General features: G+C 45.3%; 1 protein-coding gene across 12 annotated transcripts in view; it reads left to right on the top strand.

The window, feature by feature from the left end:
- The window catches only part of DRP2 (dystrophin related protein 2), a 52,039-nt gene extending 31,711 nt beyond the window's left edge, over nucleotides 1–20,328 (top strand). For 4 of the 12 annotated variants that reach the window (XM_083424309.1, XM_083424304.1, XM_083424303.1 and 1 more), the window contains 15 exons: nucleotides 374–435; nucleotides 1,700–1,774; nucleotides 2,829–3,030; nucleotides 4,164–4,249; nucleotides 6,508–6,665; nucleotides 8,008–8,174; nucleotides 8,992–9,103; nucleotides 10,712–10,848; nucleotides 11,595–11,660; nucleotides 12,860–12,925; nucleotides 14,537–14,680; nucleotides 14,979–15,207; nucleotides 15,699–15,819; nucleotides 16,792–16,878; nucleotides 19,740–20,328. In XM_083424309.1, the coding sequence (XP_083280435.1) occupies nucleotides 374–435; nucleotides 1,700–1,774; nucleotides 2,829–3,030; nucleotides 4,164–4,249; nucleotides 6,508–6,665; nucleotides 8,008–8,174; nucleotides 8,992–9,103; nucleotides 10,712–10,848; nucleotides 11,595–11,660; nucleotides 12,860–12,925; nucleotides 14,537–14,680; nucleotides 14,979–15,207; nucleotides 15,699–15,819; nucleotides 16,792–16,878; nucleotides 19,740–19,759 (1,732 nt within the window). In that variant the 3' untranslated portion in view covers nucleotides 19,760–20,328. Of the gene's footprint in view, nucleotides 1–373; nucleotides 436–1,699; nucleotides 1,775–2,828; nucleotides 3,031–4,163; nucleotides 4,250–6,507; nucleotides 6,666–8,007; nucleotides 8,175–8,991; nucleotides 9,104–10,711; nucleotides 10,849–11,594; nucleotides 11,661–12,859; nucleotides 12,926–14,521; nucleotides 14,681–14,978; nucleotides 15,208–15,698; nucleotides 15,833–16,791; nucleotides 16,879–17,387; nucleotides 18,679–19,739 lie in introns of those variants that run through there. The other 8 variants (XM_083424306.1, XM_083424311.1, XM_083424308.1 and 5 more) reach the window with 6 other exon arrangements.
- Nucleotides 20,329–20,377: the final 49 nt, after the last annotated feature.

Genomic DNA, 20,377 nt, shown 5'->3' with positions numbered 1-20,377 from the left:
CTTTTTCCTTTTTCCTTCTGTGATGGAACTCCTATTTGGGGACTTCCCTGGCTTTTTTCTGGCCCACGTAGGACCAGTCTGGATAGTTGGCCTTGATGAAGATTTGACGTTTTCATCCCCAAAAAGTTTTTGTTTTGAGTTTCTACTGAAATGAGGCTGCTTTTTAATGTTGTATTTTAATCTTGTTTTAAGTTGTATTTTAATCAATTGTTTTTATACTTGGTGTTAGCTGCCCTGAGCCCAGTCTTGGCTGGGGAGGGCGGGGTATAAATTATTATTATTATTATTATTATTATTATTATTATTATTATTATTATTAAATTATATGTAACTTCCTGTTACTGAATTCCTCTCAACCTCTTTATCTTTTCAGCCACCAGGCTCAGACAACATGCTGGGACCATCCCAAGATGACTGAGTTATACCAGACACTGGGTAAGAAGGACTTTAAAGTCTGCAAGGTCTGCATCACAACTATTGTTATGGACTACTAGACAATCTGCCAGTGGGAGGAGGAGAAGCTTCTGCACTGGATGTGATGTCTTTCTCGGAGTGCTTCCTATTATTTGAGCATTCATCCAGATTTATTTGCAGGGAGATCAGATAATGTTGGTTATTTATTCTGATTTGCGTGGCAAGTTCCTGCCGCCCCCCAGTGGAAATAATGACACATGACACAATTGTTAAGCTTAATGGGCTAAATAAGGCCACAACTTTATTGGTTACAGGTGATGAGCGGTATTGGCTTAGGCATTGATCATAACTGACTATATCCGACTTCAGCCTGTCCGCTTGAAGTCCGGGAAGGGTTAACCACCAGTAGGAGGAGTCCTGCTGATGCACATCAACTAGGAACTCCCCCATGGTCACCGATAGGGGGCGTGCCTTAGGCCCTCCCCTCCCCAGGCTTCGGACAGGGCCACAAACAGCTGGCAGGCAGCAGGCCACACCCCCGGAGCCAGCCGATTGGCTGGCCAGGAGGTGACGCTGCTGGGAATCCCCCCAATCTCGCAGCGGCTGGGTTCCAGCTGCCACGCACATGGTAGGGCCGTGAAGCCCGCAACTCCACCACCTCTGAAGGGCGTAAGTGGCTTTGCTTGGACGCTGGAGTTAGTTGACATTGTGCCGGAGCAAGTGTCATCCACCCACTTTCCAATGCATTTCTCTCTTCAATTTCCTTATTGTAAAAAGTCAGGTCTTTTGCAGAGAAGAGTTTGTGCAAGACCTCCCTGTCAACTATTCCATAACATGAATTTGCCTCTGTGTGATTAAATGCCACTCAATAATAGCAACAGGCTGGAAGCACCCTCACTTTGGGATAAAGTGAAGGACAGGGCGATGCTTCTCGGTCCAATTTTGTAACAAGAACCACAAGAGTTGTGGTGTTGTGGTCAGAGTGTAGGACTAAGACCTGGATGACTGGAGTTCAACTCCCTGCTCAGCTATGAAACTCATTGGGTGACCTTGAGCCAGTCACAGTCTCTCAGCCTTACCTACAAGGTAGTTATGAGGATAAAATGTGGAGGAAGAGAACTATGTATGTCACCTGCAGCTGATGGGAGTTAAGGTTCAAAGCACTTGCAGTGCATGAAGTTGGCAAAGCAAGAATGACAAGGAAATAGTGCCAACCTTAGTGGAGGACACCAAGTTGGCAAAGGACACCCTGTGGTTTCATTTTTCTTTCTGTCCTTGTCTACAGCTGACCTGAACAACATCAAGTTTTCTGCATATCGCACAGCCATGAAACTGCGGCGTGTACAGAAGGCCTTGCGATGTAAGCCCCAGAATTCCCTCCTGTTCTTCCTCTTGTACCAGCCGTGTTGCCTAATTAGGGACAATTTTCACATTCTATAAACTGGAGCTATGATATGCAGGAAGGAACAACACACAAACATACAGTATTTGTTTTCCACTTATTTCCACTTATTTCTGTGTCTTCTCATATTTTTATTGCCAGGACCTCTAATGCTAGAATGAAGAGCAGTGGCAATAAAGGACATCCTTGTCTAGTACCATTTTTCATACTGTACCTCTTGCTTAGATTACCATATATTATTATATTTGCCCATTGTTCTATATATATGGCTTTTAGCCCTTTGGTGAAGGCAGTCCCAAAATCCATAACTTCTATAACTCCCATCAAGAACCATTGTCAAATGCTTTTTCTGTGTCAAGGAACATTAAAGTTGTTTCTTTTTCGTTTTTCTTCTCTTAAGAGTTCAGTTATATTCAATATATGCCTAGTGTAATTTCTTAACTGCCTCGATGGCAGGAAACCTGTTTGATCTTGAAGTATGAAATTTCTTAGAATTGCTCTCATTCTTTTTGTCATTATACTAGCTGCATATATCTTGTAATCATTGTTTAATAAGGAAATCGGCCTATAGATTTTAAGCTGTAGTACATCCTGCTCTTGTTTAGAGATTAGTGTAATATATGCATTTTCCTATAAAGCTGGTATTTGCTTTCCTGGGAGGACTCCATTCATTAAGTCTTTCAGTGGGGATGTTTAACGCATCTCGAAATATTTTATAGTAGGAAGCCGGAAGTTCGCCCACCACCACCACCCCGCCTTAAAAATATAAGGCAGTACAGAAATGAAATTAACAACAACTGTCAATTGCAAAGGGTCCCTCTTTTTTATTAGTTGGTAGCATGGGTGACGCCATTTTGCTGTGCCTCGAGTTGTTTTCAAACACAAAGACTTTGTACCTTTTTAATTGTAGCCCTGATTATCTTACTTCCTGTGACAAATCTATAACAGGTGTGTTTTTTGTTTCTTCATCTCCCACTTCCATTTCTGACCACCTTTTCTCTGGGCACCACAGTGGACTTGGTGACGCTACCAACAGCCTTGGAGGTCTTCAGCGAACATGAGCTGCAGCCCAGCGACCACGTGATGGATGTGGTGGAGGTGATCCACTGCCTGACCGCCCTTTACGAGCGGCTAGAGGAGGAAAGAGGCATCCTGGTGAACGTCCCCCTCTGTGTGGACATGACCTTGAACTGGCTGCTCAATGTTTTCGATAGGTACCCATAAAGGCATCCATACCAATAAGAGATGCCTTAGCAGACTACTAATGTTTTAATGTGATTGTTTTATTGTGTATTTTAATGATAGAGGCTTTTTATTTTAATGCTTGTGTAAACTGGTTTTTATACTTTGTAAACTGTTTAGAAACTGGTTTCGGGGTATAAAAATTCATTAGGAAGGTGCCGAGTGTGGCAGTATGAAAATGGGCTTCACCTGTGGGTCTTCCCCATTTGTGGAATGCTGTCATGCCAGGCACCATGACTATCTGTTTTAAGCATCTGAATATTGTTATCCTCCCAGGCCTTTGACTTTAATCTCCTGCTTTTCTCTTTTAGTGCAGGGTTTCCAAATCGTGGGTCTCCAGCTGTTTTTGGACTACAGTTCCCATCATGCCTGACCACTGGTCCTGCTAGCTAGGGATGGTAGGAGTCCAAAAACAGCTGGAGATACAAGTTTGGGAAATCCTGTCTTCGTGGGATGGGGTTGTTCTTTTATACAAATTATTGTGGGCATTTTCAATTGTTCTATGCCTCTCATTTTCCTACTTAAATGTTTGTTTTCGTAAGTTGCTTTGAGTTCACGTTTCTGAAAAAAGCAACACAATGATGATTATGATAGGAAATCCACAAGCAGTGTATTGTAGAGATGGTTGTTCTGTGTTCCAAGCACCTGATAAAAGCAGACAGACTCCCTCTAAACATGAAGTTTCATAAAGTCTGTGTCTTCAGGGGCAAAGGTGGATTGGATTGGTTGGTATCTCCACTGAGGCTTCTGTTAGTGGAGACTGGCATGTGGTCTGGATGGCTATGATGTGGCATTGCAAGGAAAAGCCTGTTTGTTATAGGTTGGGTTTGCCAAGCAAGACACAGACCACCAGCCATGCCCTGTTGCCTGCAAGGTGCTATGCACACACCCTGCTGGAAATGCATGTTTTTTATTGAGCTCCTAGTGGGCTATCATGCCTTTGCAGGCCTGTTCTGGGAGGCCTGGTTCTGCCAGCACTGTTTGGTGGAAACCACTACAGAGTCTCATCTGCTGTGCAGAAATTGGTGACTTGTAAACTGAGCCAAAAAAGGGGGGGTTGCAGGTTTCCCCCCACCCCACTCACCCTGCGCCTTTTGTCTTCCAGTGGACGCAGCGGGAAGATGCGGGCTCTCTCCTTCAAGACAGGCATAGCATGTCTGTGTGGCACGGAGGTGAAGGAAAAATTTCAATGTGAGTCATCCGGGGGAGATGGTTGATGAAACCAGAGTGTGGGAGGCTTTCAGGCTTGGAAAGGTGGAGAGAGGCGAGTGCAGGAGGAGTCACAGCTGCATCACAACTCACCTGCCTGCATCCCTTCCAGTATTGCACAGATGGAAATATGGCAGGAAGCCTTTTATATTGCTCACAAAGCTCCTGTTTCCTGCAGCGGAGGAGAGAGCATTCTTTCATGGGTTCCCCGTCCCACTTGCATGAATAGGCCTGCACACAAATCAGTCCTGCACATGCCATCCTGCATGACAGAAAAGCACCCTCTCAGTTCCAGTCCTGCCTTGCTCCAAGGAACAGGGCTTCCACAGTGCTCCACTGAATTTTAAAGCAGACCAGCTATTTCCCTCCTGCCTATCACAGTGCTGACAGGTGAGGAATGTCCAGAGAGATGAATTAGCTCTTCATTGCCTAAAGTACACTTGCAAATTAGGAAAAGGCAGGACCATCCGTCCTATGTCTCTCAGCCACTCCTAGCTGTGCAGTTGCTGCGACAGAGAGGACCTGCCCCTGACCTCAGCTTATGTACCTCCCCCACCCAAGCGGCACACAAGCAGCTGGAGACTCTGCCTGCGTGTAAGCTTCTGCTCCTCCCACTTCAGTCCTCTTCTGGTCCTGGGAGACAGCGGAGCAGGAGAGCTAGGAGCAGGACGAGGAGATGTGGAAGCCCTTGACTCTACACCAGCCTGACCTATCTCTCCCTCCTCCTGCACCTGTTCTCCCCTCTCCAATCCTGCAGCTCCTCCTGCCTCTGACTCTCGTCTCCTGGCTCTTACAGGCTCCCCCAGATCACTGATCCCTTCTTCCAAGCCAGCATCCAACCCCCCACCCCTTTTCCGGTGCCCATTCATCAAAATCAAACCACAGCTCCTCAGCTTCCAGCCATACCCTGAATCTGCCCCTGCAGGGCGGAAGGCAATTGGCAACATGCAAGGGTCCTGTGGCATACTAGTTTACAGGGGCTGCGCATCCCCTTTTGCTACCTTAGGCAAAACAAGAAGTGCCACCTTGCCCTGCCCTACTGCTCCCACCACTGCTGCCATACTTGTTGCTGTTGGCACCACTTCTCTGCCTGCCCTGCTGCCTTTGCCACAGATGCAGGAGCAAAGCTGCCATCAGTGCCATTTTTGGGCAATATATTGCCTGATTTGGGCGAGATATTGCCAAAATTATGCAATATCTTGCTTTCTTGCAAGATCTCATCTGATTTTGGGTGTGATTTCATCTGATACAGGTGCCACTTCAGTGCCACCTAAGGTACACCCACAGAACTGCCACCTTGCGAACTTCTGCTACCTGAGGCAGCTGCCTCAGTTTGCCTAATGGCAAAGCCAGCTTTGGTGGTTGGTTTGAAAAGGTTACTCGGGGACAGAAAGGTTTGCAAACCACTGCCTTAGGGCATATCTTTAGTACAGATATAGTTGTAGAAATGCAATTTTGTTGGCATTTTAATGTGAAACTAACTAACACACACTTCTCAAACCAATATACAAACCAAAACAAAGCTGTCCTTCAGAATTTGCACTTCCCTGAATTTTGTGGTACATTTCTTCAACCAAACAATCTGGATGAAAAAAAGAATGTATTGGGGAAAATGGTGCATAAAATGCAAAATATTAGTGAAAATATATGTACAAAGATGCATTACATTGGAGAATATATATATATATATATATATATATATATATATATATATATATGCGCCAAAACTGTGAGCAAAAATATGTTTATTAAGAGAAATCTGCACTAAATTGCTGCTGAATTTTCAAGAGGTTTTTTTGGGGGGCTACAGGAAATAACCCTGCAAATTGTTTTATAAAAAGGAGAAACTGAGAGAAATCGAAACTGACAGATTCCTCCATCCTTAATTGCAGATTATTGTAATCATCATCATGACTTCTCTCAAAGGATCCTGGTAATTGTAGTACCCTTAACAAACTGCAGCTCCTATGATTCTTTGGGGGGTGCCTTGACTGTTTAAAGTGATATGATACTGCTTTAAATTTATAGTGCAGATGGGCCACGGTTAAGAGTGATACCTTCTTTCAAAGCTTGACTTTCACCACTGATGCTTGTCTTTCCCCATATTTTCATAGCTCTGGGAAAAGCTGTAGTTTGAGTCTCTCTCCTTTTTTTCTTTCTTTCTTTCTCTCTCTGTCTCGTCCTCCCTCCCTCATCCCACCCTTTGTGGGGGCCCCATGCTCTTCCCTCGCACCTTTCAGATCTCTTCAGCCAGGTGGCAAATGCCAGCGGACTCTGTGACCAGCGACACCTTGGCATCCTTCTTCACGAGGCCATCCAGGTTCCACGGCAGCTCGGGGAGGTGGCAGCCTTTGGAGGGAGCAACGTGGAGCCCAGCGTTCGCAGCTGCTTCCGATTTGTACGTGACACAGGTGGTGCTTTGTCCATGTTGACGCTACAAGAAGAGATTCCTTTTGCCACGAGAGTTGTTGAGGGAGCCAGTGGGTCATATTTCTTGGATGTCTCTCAGTGGCTTAGGAGTGTCTTTTCTGTGGTTCCTTGCCTCACAGCTGCAAGTTACGTTTCAAGGCCTGTTGGCACATGGGTGGGCCCAGTTGTGCAGCTTCCCCCCCAACCAAAAAAAAAAACCCAACAGCCAGCCAAAACGAATGGACAAGTGGGGGGGAGGCCTCATGTTTCCACTCACCTTGCACTCGGCCTTTAACGTTCCAGCAACGGCTCAGAGTTGAAGGCACACGTAACTTGCTCATTATGTTTCTACCATAACATGAAAAGTGCCTTAGTCTTTTAATAAGAAGCCACTCAACTGCCTTTGTCACCTCTTGACAGTCTTATCCCTTTGTTTTAGGTTTGTCGAGTTTATGAATCACTTCCCACAACCAAAAAGTCCTGAAGAAATTTGAGACATGCATAAAATGCAGTAATCAAAATATATAAGCTTATAGAAAGCATAGTCAGAGTAAAGTCTTTGGTGCTGCCCAAACACCCAGAAAAAAAACCCTCAAACTTCTTTTCCTGGCACCAAAACAATGGCAGAGTTGGTGCCAGGCAAGATTCCCTAGGGAAGGGCATTCCATAGACAGAAAGCTACTACAGGAAAGACTGCCTTCAGATGAAAGTCCACTTAGCATCAAATATTGTGACGTGGCTTAGGCTTAGGACCACCTTTCTTCATAGGTCCTTAAGATCTTCAGTAGAGAGTTTTCAATGGGACACTGCAATCTGAGGTGAAGTGAGTGGATATCAGGAAGATGTCCTTCTTGGTTGGTAGTACCCTGATTGTGGAATGTTCTTGCCAGCAAGGTTCTCCTGGTGCCTACAATGTTATCTTTTTGACACTAGGCAAAGGTTTTGTTTTTGTTTTGAACCAAGCTTTCCCCCTTACGTTTTGATTCTGGTTGCTTCAATGCTGCTTTGAGACCTGCCGCCTTCTTAGTTTTTACATTTTATTGGTATTGGAAACGTTGATTGCTTTGCTGTGTATTACTTTTTAAACAGAAAGTACACTGGGAATCGGAAGGGTGATATAAAAAAAGTCTCTAGAGATCACAATGTAGAATTTCAAGGAATTTTTATGCACCATATTGTTTTAAGCAGATTAAATCATTTGTAGGAGCAGAGATCTCAGTACGATCAGCGCCATTTTGAAAGGGAAAGAGGATATATGCACCAAATGTGCAGCCCTGCAATCCATTCATATGACTAGCGATCAGCACCTGCCTCACTTCTCTTCCTCTTAGGGTAATGGGAAACCAGCAATTGAAGCTATCCAGTTCCTGGAGTGGGCTAACCTGGAGCCACAGTCAATGGTATGGCTGGCAGTACTGCATCGAGTGACTATAGCCGAGCAAGTTAAACACCAGACCAAGTGCTCTGTCTGCCGACAATGCCCTATCAAAGGATTCAGGTATGGGGTGTGCTACAGTAGACAGCTTCCCATATGCACTGTGATAACAGGGTGCTGGATTAGTTGGGCCATTGGTCTGATCCAGCAGACTTCTTCCTCTGCCTTTAGGCCCATGACATTTGATGTCCACGGGTCCATTCCCTCTGTACGTAGAGGTACCATCTAGCTATTATAAGTAATAGCTGCTGGTAGAACTTTTCCTCCATAGCTCATCATATGTTCCTATATTCAAATGGAATCCTACAGCAAAAACATCCCTGCACGTCAAAACACTTCTTTCTATGCGCTCATTTTCTATGTTGAAGCCTTAAAAAAAAGTGGAGGTGGGCATTAATAAGAACGTCGGGAGCTGCCTTATTATTTTGTATTCTTATTTATTTATTCAGTCTAGATACCACCCTTTATCAAAAGATTCCAGGGCAGTGCACAACATATAGAGCACATTTTACGGAGCACAAAAATTAAAAAATGGCCAAAGGCCTGGGTAAAGAGGAATGTTTTGCCTAGCGCCTAAAGACACGCAATGATGGCGCCAAGCGAGCCTCTCTGAGTCAGACCATTCATCCATCTAGCTCAGTACTGTTTACTCTGATTGGCAGGTGCTCTCCAGAGTTTGAGTCATGGGGACATTCCCAGTCCTACCTGGGATTGAATCTGGGAACTTAAGTGTGCAAGGCAAATGCTCTACCCCTGAGCAATGGTCCTCCCCAAACATACAAACCCTACTTGCGTCCTGACATGGGTGGAGTCTAGGAGATGCTTTATTATTTTGATGCTGCTGGTTTTATGCCCCAGCCCTGATTGCCCTTTGTTCCAGGTACCGAAGCCTGAAGCAATTCAATGTGGACATCTGCCAGACTTGCTTCTTGACTGGGAGAGCCAGCAAAGGCAACAAGCTGCATTATCCCATTATGGAATACTACACAATGGTAAGGGACGCGGGTGGCGCTGTGGGTAAAACCTCAGTGCCTAGGACTTGCCGATCACATGGTCGGCGGTTCAAATCCCCACGGTGGGGTGAGATCCTGTCATTCGGTCCCAGCTCCTGCCCACCTAGCAGTTCAAAAGCACCCCTAAGTGCAAGTAGATAAATAGGTACCACTTTATAGTGGGAAGGTAACAGCGTTTCCGTGCGCTGCACTGGTGCTGGCTCGCCAGAGCAGCTTCGTCACGCTGGCCACGTGACCCGGAAGTGTCTCCGGACAGCGCTGGCTCCCGGCCTCTTAAGCGAGATGAGCACGCAACCCCAGAGTCGGTCACGACTGGCCCGTATGGGCAGGGGTACCTTTACCTTTACACAATGGTAATATAGGCAAGAAGTTGTCTGGAGAAAACTGTTTGGGGGGGTGTGGATGCTGAGACGTGGCTGTCTCAATGACACTGTTCATGTTTGACCAATGAACTGTTCATGGAACAAGCTCTGGACCCATTACTTAGGCCTAGGCCAAGGGTGAGAAACTTCTGGGCCTCCAGATGTTGTTGAACTCTAGTTCCCATCAGCTCCAGCCAGCATGGCCAATTGTCAGGGATGATGGGAATTATAGTTCAGCAACACATGGGGTAGGGCACAGGTTCCCCAGCTTGCCTGCATAACAAGTTACCAGCATTACCAAGCCTACCCTATTTTTAAAAAGGTATGGGAAGAAAATACACTTTTCGATAGAATAAAAATAGGCTATCATGCCACACTTGACCCAATGTTCTTTTATTCAGCCTGCACACAAAAATACAGAAAGAACATAGAGGACTGACTAGTCATGTAATAGCTTCTAGACCAGAATATGCTAAATATGAAAAAAAAATAACTACAACACCATATATAGAATAATGGAGATTAAAATATGTGGGATTTGACAGTAATTGTAGCCTGACCTGTACTGTTGCAAGTCTTGAATAAAGCTTTCTTTCTTACTCATAGGTAAGAGCTTTTGTTGTAACATTTAGGGAAGTTTTTAATGTTTGAAGTTTTATTCCGTTTTTAATGTTCTGTTGAAAGCCACCCAGAGTGGCTGGGGAAACCCAGCCAGATAGTGGGGTGGAAATTATTTATTATTATTATTATTTCGTTTGGGAGGCAGGACAGTAATGTCCACCTTGACATCTTTTCTAAGAACAAATGAGAATTAGCAAAGAAGAAATGAGTTTCTGGAGAACTGGGCACCTGTTTTTGCAAACTGAATTTAATGCTGGATCCACAACTATGCTTTTAAGAAAAATTAACATGAAGGGTTGTCTTCAACTAAATTCTGCACAGAGTAGACCCATTTAAATTAAGCGACCTAAGAAATTAATGTCATTTAATTTCAGGGGACCAGATCTGAGTATGACGAACTCTGGATACAACCCAAATAACTTTGAAAAACACTCCTAACAAATGCATTAAAATGATTTTCAAGCTAGGATCAGTAGTATTCTGTATATTTTCTATAAGGTTAATCTATTTTTTATCTTAATACTTACTATATATAGTGTATGAATCACTATCCTGATTGGGCAGTAAACAGGTGTGTGAACGAAGCCTCTGTTCCTCTCTGCAGACCACATCTAGTGAGAACATGAGGGACTTTGCCACCACCCTGAAAAACAAGTTCCGGTCAAAGCAGTATTTCAGCAAGCATCCCCAAAGAGGGTACCTGCCGGTCCAGTCCGTCCTGGAGGCAGATTTCATTGAAACGTAAGTCCTGGTCCTGGCTGCAAATTCCCAACCCTCTTCCTTGATCGATGGACATCTTCGTGATGCTTGCTGGGTGAGAAGAAACGGGAGATGGAGAACATGCAACAGTGGCGTAGCGTGGGTTGTCAGCACCCGGGGCAAGGCAAGTAATTTGTGCCCCCTGCGAGTGCGAGCTGCGAATGCGAGCACTCCCCCCCCCAGATGTTGTGCCCGGTGCGGCCAGCCCCCCCTGCACCCCCCACGCTACGCCACTGACATGCAATGCTCAGGTGTTGAACTCCCAAATCCTATCTGCATGGCCATTGCTCAGGGATTTCGGTAACTAGAGTCCAGCAACATCTGGGTGGCCACAGGTTCCCCATCTCTGGCCTCAACAGAATTATTATTATTATTATTATCATCATCATCACCATCATCTCTACTGGAAGAGGCTTCCACAGGACTATGCTGTTGATGCTTGAAGCCTCAGTTTTCTGTCAATGTCAAACAAGCCTCATAAACTCAGGAGGTGACCAATGACACTCCTACAGATTATAGCAGTGACTGAGCTGGGATAGAAGAGTTCAAGCAGTCCCTTAAGTACCATGGACCTAAGTTGTTCAGGGCTTTGTAAATTAATGCAAGGACCTTGTTTTACCTGCCTAGATGCACGACCGGTGCAGTTGACACTTTCATTAGACCCCTGCTAGGCTACTGCTGACAATGTCATACCTCAGACCTTCGTGACTTCTGCTTGTTCCTTTCAGGCCAGCCTCCTCTCCCATGTTACCTCATGCAGATACTCACTCTCGGATCGAACACTTCGCCAGCAGGTACTACTTGACACCCCTAAGAAAGGGGCCGGGCCAAAATGTTGGGTGGTATGGGGAATGGGGTGGCACAGCCAGTATGACAGATACAGTGAGTGGAGGAAAACCTGGTACATCAGAAAAGCGCTCTGTAGCAAAGGCAGAAGGTGACTGTCTCCAATGCTCCAAACACTACAATCAGGCCTTTGCAGGGTGGGGGGCAACTGGGTACACTTGCTCTGGGCCTTGGAAGGCTAAGCTGGCCAGGGGACCCTGCAAGGGACTGGCTTCTTTTTGGTTTGAGTTTATAACTTTATTCTAACTATTATTTTGCTCTGGGCCTTAGATAAGTTCTATATGGGCCTGACTACAATAGCACTGCTAAGAAGACTGCTAAGTTCCATTTAAGGATAAAACTTAAAATTACCAGAATATTGATGGCTTCTAGCTGTGGGCTTCTTCAGATGTCTTTTAATTGTGTATTCATGATTATTTTTGTTCATGGTGGTATCAAGGGTGGTTATCAGTGATCCTGCTTTCTGATGAGTGGTTGTTGTTTTTCTTTGGGCAGGGGTATTTTAATAAATGGAGAATTCTCTAGAAGCCTAGATCCAGGTTTGGGGCAGGTACTCTTTGGAGAGAGAGCTCCAGCAGAGATTTAAAACTGCAAAACATGCAACAAAGTAAAGCATGGAAATGTAGGCTAGAAGATGTTTAAAATATCCCCTTTAAAATATCCCCATTTCCCATAGCATAGAAAGAGACCAGGCATTTGGTACGTTAAAGATGTTTTACTTACAAACTCTTCAATCATCAAACTCATGTGCTTTTCCATACAGCAGCAAGAAAAGACACCTTAGATTCCAAAATGGTAAATGTTTCTAAGTTATTTGTATAGAAACACAAAGATGGCTTGTGTAAGCCATGCGGTCTAAGCTTGGAACATCCAGCTTGGACCTCCTTATTGCAGAGGTGAATTTAGAGGAGTGCAACCAGCACTAGGCAACTATGCTTTAGAGTGGAATGTGAGAGGCAAGGAAATATTTAAACTGCTAATTTGGAGGAGCTTGTTTCATACCCAGAATTTCCTACCCTCATGAGAGCTGCAATTTCTCTCCTCCTGTGGCCATCCACCTGGTACCTTTGGGGATCTTCTGGAAAGATCTTCTGTCTTTCCTCGCTACTTCCATGAAGTTCATTGCCCCTCTTCTGTTTTCCTGTAGGCTTGCAGAGATGGAAAGCCAGAATTCCTCCTTTTACAACGACAGCCTTTCTCCAGATGACAGCCTGTGAGTTGCTACTGTCCTCCTTGCAAATTCTACTGAAATCTGTGTGCTTTCTGTCAGTTGCAAAGCTAGGGGGTGGGGGGTACCAGGGTCCAACCAGAGGTCATATTTAATTAGGCGACTTCACACTGCAACCACCTGCATTTATATTTGGACATAGGAGTTTTATTGAGTTCAGTGGGACTAACTGCCGTGTGACTGTGTATAGGGCTTCACGTTTAGGCTGTGATCTCTTGGCAGATGTCCCCAACCCTTTATCCTCCACTCCTTCATTTGAGCAGAGAAGGATTCCATGTGGACATTCCCCCACTTCCGTTGGGTGGGGAAAATGAGCACTAATACAGCACATAACCTCACTTCTATCATATATCTTGCTTCTCCACACTTGCAATTGCATGTGGACTCATCCAGAGTCAAACCTGGCCTACGTTTCTTGGAAAGGAGCAAACAGGATGGCAAACAAAGGTTAGCATGCTACCCATGCTTTTTACAGGTACCTTGAGATTTCCTACACGTAGCGAGAAATATTTACGCATTCAAATTCTCTCCTGCTCTACCTCCCAAGGCCATCTTCTTCCTGTCCCATCAGTGCAAGTGTTCTTCAGGTAGAATGTGCAGTAAGCCAACTGGTTCTGTTTCCCAGGTGACCAGCACCTAGGCCATGCACATTTATTTATTTCAGGCAATTTTATCCTCTTCAGGCAAAAAGCCTCCCAGAACAGCTTACAAACTAGCAGTGACAACCAAGACCCAATACACCCCTTGCCCACAGGCTGACAATCTAAAAGACGCATCACAAGAATATTAAACAGCAAAAGGGTACAAAGTTTATTGATGACTGGACCAAATTTATAACATACATGGAATTAAATTCTAGAAATACAAAAATCATAATAGGCTCAATATAACTCTTGTGATGTTCAGAGGATTTAAAATGGAAACTGCAGAACAGAATTAATATTGTATATAGCCCAAAATCGAGATGGAGGGAAGTCAAGCACTATTTGTGTTAACTAATGTTTGTTTTCTTAATGATTTATGTCTATATTCTTTCTGTGTTTCTCTTTATATTTTTCTTTTTTTCGTTGTATTGGTGTGTCTTATTCACTTTTCTTTTTTCTGTTTGTTGTTTGGCATAGAAAATTAATAAAGAGAATTAAAAAAAATCAATAAATAAAAGATGCATCACAGAAAGGGGAAAGGGATGCAGAGCCATGGGTGTGCGTGTGCAATGGCATCAGGAAACAGGAAGGCAAGGCTAAAGCCATCGCAAGTAGCAGAATAAGGTGAAGGGTTGTAACTCATCTGTAAAGCATCTGCCTCGCATGGTTCAGTCTCCAGCATCAGCAGGGAGGACAGGGAGAGACTTCTGCCTGAAATCATGGAGAGCTGCTTCCAGTCAAAGTAGACAACACTGAGCTAGATGGACCAAGGGTCTGATTCAATGTAAGGCATTGAACTTCCTGTGAAGGGGGAGAGGCAGAAGCTTAGCATGCCAATTGTTTAGATTAGTTCAGCAGGCCTGATGCAAGGTGTAGTGTAGTGCAACAAACCACCCCTACTAAGACTTCTGGCTTCCTTGCATTAACCTCATCACAGCTCTGTCCACAACAGGGATGAGGACCAGTACCTTTTGCGCCACTCCAGCCCTATTACAGACAGAGAACCAGTCAGTAGTCAGCAGCCCCAGGACAGCACCAACACAGACGACAAAGGGGAACTGGAGAGAATCTTGGCGCACCTGGAGGATGAAAACAGGTAAGTGGGCATGGCCAGCAGAGTTATTGTAATCATTCCTTTTATTACAGGTCTGTAAGATGTGTGCACATATTTCTGGGAGGAAAGGAACAGAGCTTCCTAACAATATTTGCTTTCATTCATGATACTGGCAAAAAAAAAATCCCCATTGATTAAGTAGTCCTCCAAGACCTTCAGCAATTTTCAAAGGTCCAGGGGTTGGAAAGTTTGGGAGCCACTGTTCTAGCTCTTGAGCCCCTTAAGCCCCTGATGCCAGCATACTCTTGCTACATTCCTGAGCTTGTATTTCTCCTTGCAGGGTTCTCCAGGGGGAGCTAAAGCGTCTGAAATGGCAGCACGAGGAGGCAGCGGAGTCGGCAGAAGGAACTCCAGAATCAGCACAGGATCCACACAACGAAGAGCTGCTGGCAGAGGCCCGGATCCTTCGACAGCACAAAAGCCGCCTGGAGACACGGATGCAGATCTTGGAGGACCACAACAAACAGTTAGAATCTCAACTGCAGCGCCTGAGAGAGCTGCTTCTGCAGGTATTGTCTGTGGGCTATATCTCAAAAAGAAAGTTCTTTGGCCTTCTTTGCATATGATGCATTCATCCTCAGGTGACGTCATTAGGAGCACAGGAATCTGCCTTACACATAGTTAAACCATTGATCCATCTAGCTCAGTATTGTCTGCGCAAACTTGTCAGTGGCTCTCCAGGGTTTCAGGTGGAAGATGTTCCCTATCCTACCTAGAGATGCTGCAGGTAGGACCTGGGACCTTCTGCTTGCAAAGCAGGTGCTCTGCTACTGAGCTATGGCCCTTCCCAATATTACACACTCAAAAAAAATGGTATGAACTGGGTCATGACCCATCAGCTGAAGACCTGTGATTTAGTGGGCAGCCCAACCCTGAAGCTGTAGCTGGATTTATGAGGATGTCAGAGCCAGTGGCCATGTGCCATGCAGGACAGATGGGGGAGCACCAGGTGAGAAGTTGGTGTTCATGAGCATCCTTAACATCTACCTTCTCTTGCTAGCCTGGAGCAGATTCCAAAGGGGACGGCTCTACAGCCTCATCCTTGGCTTCCTCTCCCCATCCATCAGAGGAGAGTCAGACCAGAGAAAAAGGCCCTGGCACTCCAAACACGGAAACTGCAGGTGAGGCTGTATGGTGCTATGAAGCCCGCCCTGCAGGCTGTTGGGTTTCTTTCCTGAGTGTCCTCATTCCTACTTCTGCCGAAGCAATTACAGAGCATAGGATGAGCCTGCTGGCCCAAAATCCTGCTCTTACAGTGGCAAGCCCAGTGCTTCTAGGAAACCTGTAAGCAGGACCTGAGCACACATCTCCTCCTGCCAGCAACCAGTATTCAGACGCATACTGCCTCTGACCATGGAGGCAAAGCATAGCTAGTAGCCATGGACAGACTTATCCTCCTTGAATTTATCTAATTCTCATTTAATGCCATCCAGATTGGTTCTCCTGTGAGTTCCATAGTTTAACTATGTGGTGCATGAATTTGTACCTTGAGGAACAGATCCTGCCTTCCTGCTCTATTTATTCTACTCTATTCCTTTCTTTAATACCCTGCCTTTCCTCCCAAGTAACCCTAGGGTGGTCATTGGTCATGTCCTCATGTCCCCCTCCTTGAAACAGGAAGAGAACCCAATTTGGGTCGCAGGTCTTTTATCATCTATTTGAGAATGCATCTTGGCATTATAAACATGCGTTTGAGCTGGACCATTACATAGCCTTTGGCCTCTCTGCTTCCTAGTCTAGTAGTCTTCAGTCTCATCCAGACCATGGCTTCCTCCAAGAAACCCTAGGAGCTGTAATTTATACCTCACAGATATACAATTCCCAGGACCCTTAACAAACCACAGTTCCTGGGATTCTTTGAGAGAAGCCATGTGCTTTAAATCTGCTTCATATGTATGGTGTGGGTGTGACTTTCAACGGAAAGAGGGCTTTGTCCTCTAATAATCCCAAATCTGTCTTGTAGTGTTATCCCCAACCTTTCAGCAAGATGGTGACTGATTAATAGACCACTTTTAACTGACTCTTCATTGAAAATCCCAGATACAACATGATATCCTCCCTACCCCCATTTTACTCATTTTTCTTTCTCATAGATGAGGTGGAGGTGAGTACTCAGGACGTCAGTCTGTGTCTGGAGGATATCATGGAGAAGCTCCGGAATGCTTTTCCCAACACTGGAGGTACAGTGCATTAAATCATCTGGGCCTACATCATCAGGGATGGGATACCTTCTGTCCCTTCAGGTGCTTATGGACCCGGATTCCCATCAGCTCCAGCCAGCGTGGCTCAATGTTGAGGGATGATGGGAATTGTAGGCCCAGCAACATCTGGAGGGCCATAGATTCCCCATCTCTGGATTACTGAGGTAAATTAAAATGGCGGCCCCTACTGAAAGCAGTGGGCCCTACTGGAGAGCCCAAGGCACCAGCAGTGGGCCCAAATGCGACGCAGAGGTCCAAAAAGTTGCACAGTTGCACTGTAACCCTTGAAGCATGCCATCCTCACTGCAGCCTTTTTTACCTGAGTTTGTGGAGGTTCCCCACATCTTTTAGAAACCTGAAAGATCTAAAATATGAGGGGAGTCTCCATGAGTATAGGAGACTTCCCACTTCAGCCTTCCTGTACAAATGGAAGGCTGACCAGAATGGTTGTAGGCCCCTGGAGTCACGGTCCCTTTTTTCCCTGACAGGGCAAAGACCACACCCCCTGGCCTTCCTGAAGAAGTCTCTCAAGTTCTCCTAGATGACTTGTTCAAAGCTGACCGTGGGCATCAGCTGGTATTAGCTATTGTGTTGCTCCTGGTCTGGCTGCTTACGGCATTGATGTCTGGCATACCAAACCTGTATAACCTAGCCTTACTGCTTTTGCCAGTGTGTCCGTTTTTATTTGATGGGCATAACCATTGGCCTCCTTCCCCCCCACTCCACAGTGGCATAATAGGCTTTCTTCACCTCTTATATGCAGAAGACAGAAATATATCTCAGGGAAATCACTAATGAAAGGGGACAGAAAGATTTCATGGCTCAGCGTGTTGTGTCATTGTCAAACTTGTTCCAGGAATGAATAAAGCCCATGCATTCTTTCCAGGCAGAGGTCCGCACTTAAACGCTCTGCATCGAAGTGGGTTTTGTTGTTGTTGTTTTGCTCTAAGATTTCTCCTTCAAGAACCGGCTCTTTAAAGCTGAAGCAGAGAAAATGTCAAGTTCGGGTTTCCCGCAGATTGTCATTTGCTCCGATTGAACTTTAAAGAGTTTTCACGGAGACAACTCTGTAGCAAAAAAACCAGAGAGCTTTAAATCACGGACTGGGCCTGGAAAGGGCGGAGGAAAAGTAAGTGTGGATAAGCCCTGAGGTAAACTGCAAGACATTGGCTGCAAACACGCTGTACATTCAAAGCACATTCTTCCCTAACCCCCCCCCCGGGAACTGTAGTTCACCCTTCACAGAGCTACAATTTCCAGCACCCTTATCAAACTATAGTCCCTAGGATTCTATATATGGTGTGCTTGAAATATATGGTGTGCATGCAGCCACAGTTTGAGTGTAAAGATTTAGTATTTGCTCAGTATGGCCTTTTCCCCCAGCCTCTGAAACCCTGTAGAGTTGTTGCAAATGTAAAGATCAGGGTGGAAACTCTGCTCCCCGTCACTTTGACAGGTGGGCAGAGCTGCCGAATTGTCAATCGCCTGACATTGCCAGATGTCAGGTGGCCCAAGTTCAAAGGAAAGAATTGTTTATTTTCTTCCAATGCAGCCAGGCTTAAACTCAAAAGAAAATGCCCACCGAAAAGGATGTGGGAAACAATCAGCTGAGCTCTGGTGTTGAACCAGTCCCAGAAGGATTGATGCCAAGTTTAAAAGGTTTGGAGGCTGAGGGGACTGAAGGCACGAACTGCCTCATCCAATGCCCTAACAGTGTGTTGCTGGCAGGGAGCGTGAAGAAAGGCCCTTGCAGTCCTCCTGTCATTTTGTGGATAAAAAGGGGGGAAAAAGGAACGCCACTATTTCCTCCCTTTGAGATCTAAAAACTTGCCTGGTTTGGGGGAATTTCAGCCGCTAAGAAAAACTCAGGATCATTTAGAACCAAGACATTTCCCAGTCCTCTCCCCACTCTGGTATAACTCCCAACCGCCCCAACAAAAACCCTGACCCCTACCAAGCTCAGAGCTGTGACATCATTTGGGCCAGGCCAGAGTTCTCAAAAATGGTGGGGAGGGATGATCCAGTACTAGAGAAGGAGAACCAATATAGCCTCATGGCCTCTAAGGTTGCAGCCTCAAATGCCATCTTTATGCGACACAGAAAACTATATGGATGGGTGTAAATTGTGGGTGGGATGGGTGATTTAACTAAGCTCCACTGTGAATATAATCAGATTGTGTGCATGCCTGCTTTTTCCTTTAATGTTTGTCTATGAGCCTTATAGACTTACCAAGTAGCATTTTGTGAAAAGTTTTCACGCCTGTTGTCTTGAGATACTAATTTCTGTGCTAAAAACGAAGAAGGGTGCAAAACAGCACAGGGTGGGGGATCAACACAACTTACTAGCACTATTATCAAACCCAAATTGTCTGTACATGTATACACATATAAACAAGCCCTTAACACCTCCACTCTCCAAACTGCCTTCGGGTATAACTCTGAATATCCTTGGGCTTCTCCAGGCAACCTGTTTATTGAACATTCATCCTGATCTGTTTGTGGGGAGGTTATACAACAATCTGCATTCATCTTTATTTGTTTGCATGGAGGTTATACATCTTCCTGCCAATTGATCGTTGTCCCATATTTTTTAGTGCATTTGCCCATCTCTTTCCTAGCTGCAAGCAGTCCAATTTTGAGGGTGTTTGTGTGTGTGATAACGGTTTTGTTACATCAGAGGGCTTTAATTCTTGAATTGCACGAACCCAGATTTCTGGTATGCCAGTGAATCCCTCTCATTTAAATAATAAAAAAAAGACAATCTGGAGACAACCTTTATAACATGAATCCAGCAGGCACATATTCCACTGGATGCAACCCTGTTTTGTTTTCTCTTTCAGGTCCGACTTCCCTTATCTAACACCTCCTGCAAGTGAGAGGCTTTGTCTAACCAGTTCCTCAGCAGCTGCTACTCTCCCTTCCTCTCTCCTCCCCTCTGTGTGACAGACTTCACTCGGATCCTTAAGGGGACACCCTCAGAAGAAGCTCACCAGACTCCTTGCAGGGTTTGGCTTCCAGGAGAGCACTCCTTGGTGTATCTTCAGAGCATTTCCTTTGGAAGGGCAAGCCAGGGTTATGTACCCCAAATCCAGATGAGGTCAAAACTGGATGTTGACACATGTCTAGATTCAAGGAACTCTGAAAGGAAGGAAACAAGGGCACATGGTGGTGCCTTTCTGTGCAAACTGACATGAATAGCTTTCCCCCCACCCTCTACAGTTTGTGTTGTGGACTGTCGCTTTTTCTGGGCCAATTTTGGGGTTGAGTCAGGAAGTGGCCTATGGTGGATTTTGGCCAAGTGAAATGATCTGTGGGCTTCACAGGATGGTGGTTTTATGGGGACTGGAATTGTCTCACAGTGACCGATAAACCATGAAGAACCTTCAAGCTGGGAAGAAATCCAAAACCTTTATATCAAACAAAAATAAATCAGAAGAGTTGGTATGTTGCAAAAGGAACTTGCAAGCGCCCGGGTACC

This window comes from Podarcis tiliguerta (assembly GCF_965153285.1).
Source record: "Podarcis tiliguerta genome assembly, chromosome: Z".
In the NCBI taxonomy this organism is placed as follows: Eukaryota; Metazoa; Chordata; class Lepidosauria; order Squamata; family Lacertidae; genus Podarcis; species Podarcis tiliguerta.
This window is presented reverse-complemented; position numbering and strand designations above follow the sequence as displayed.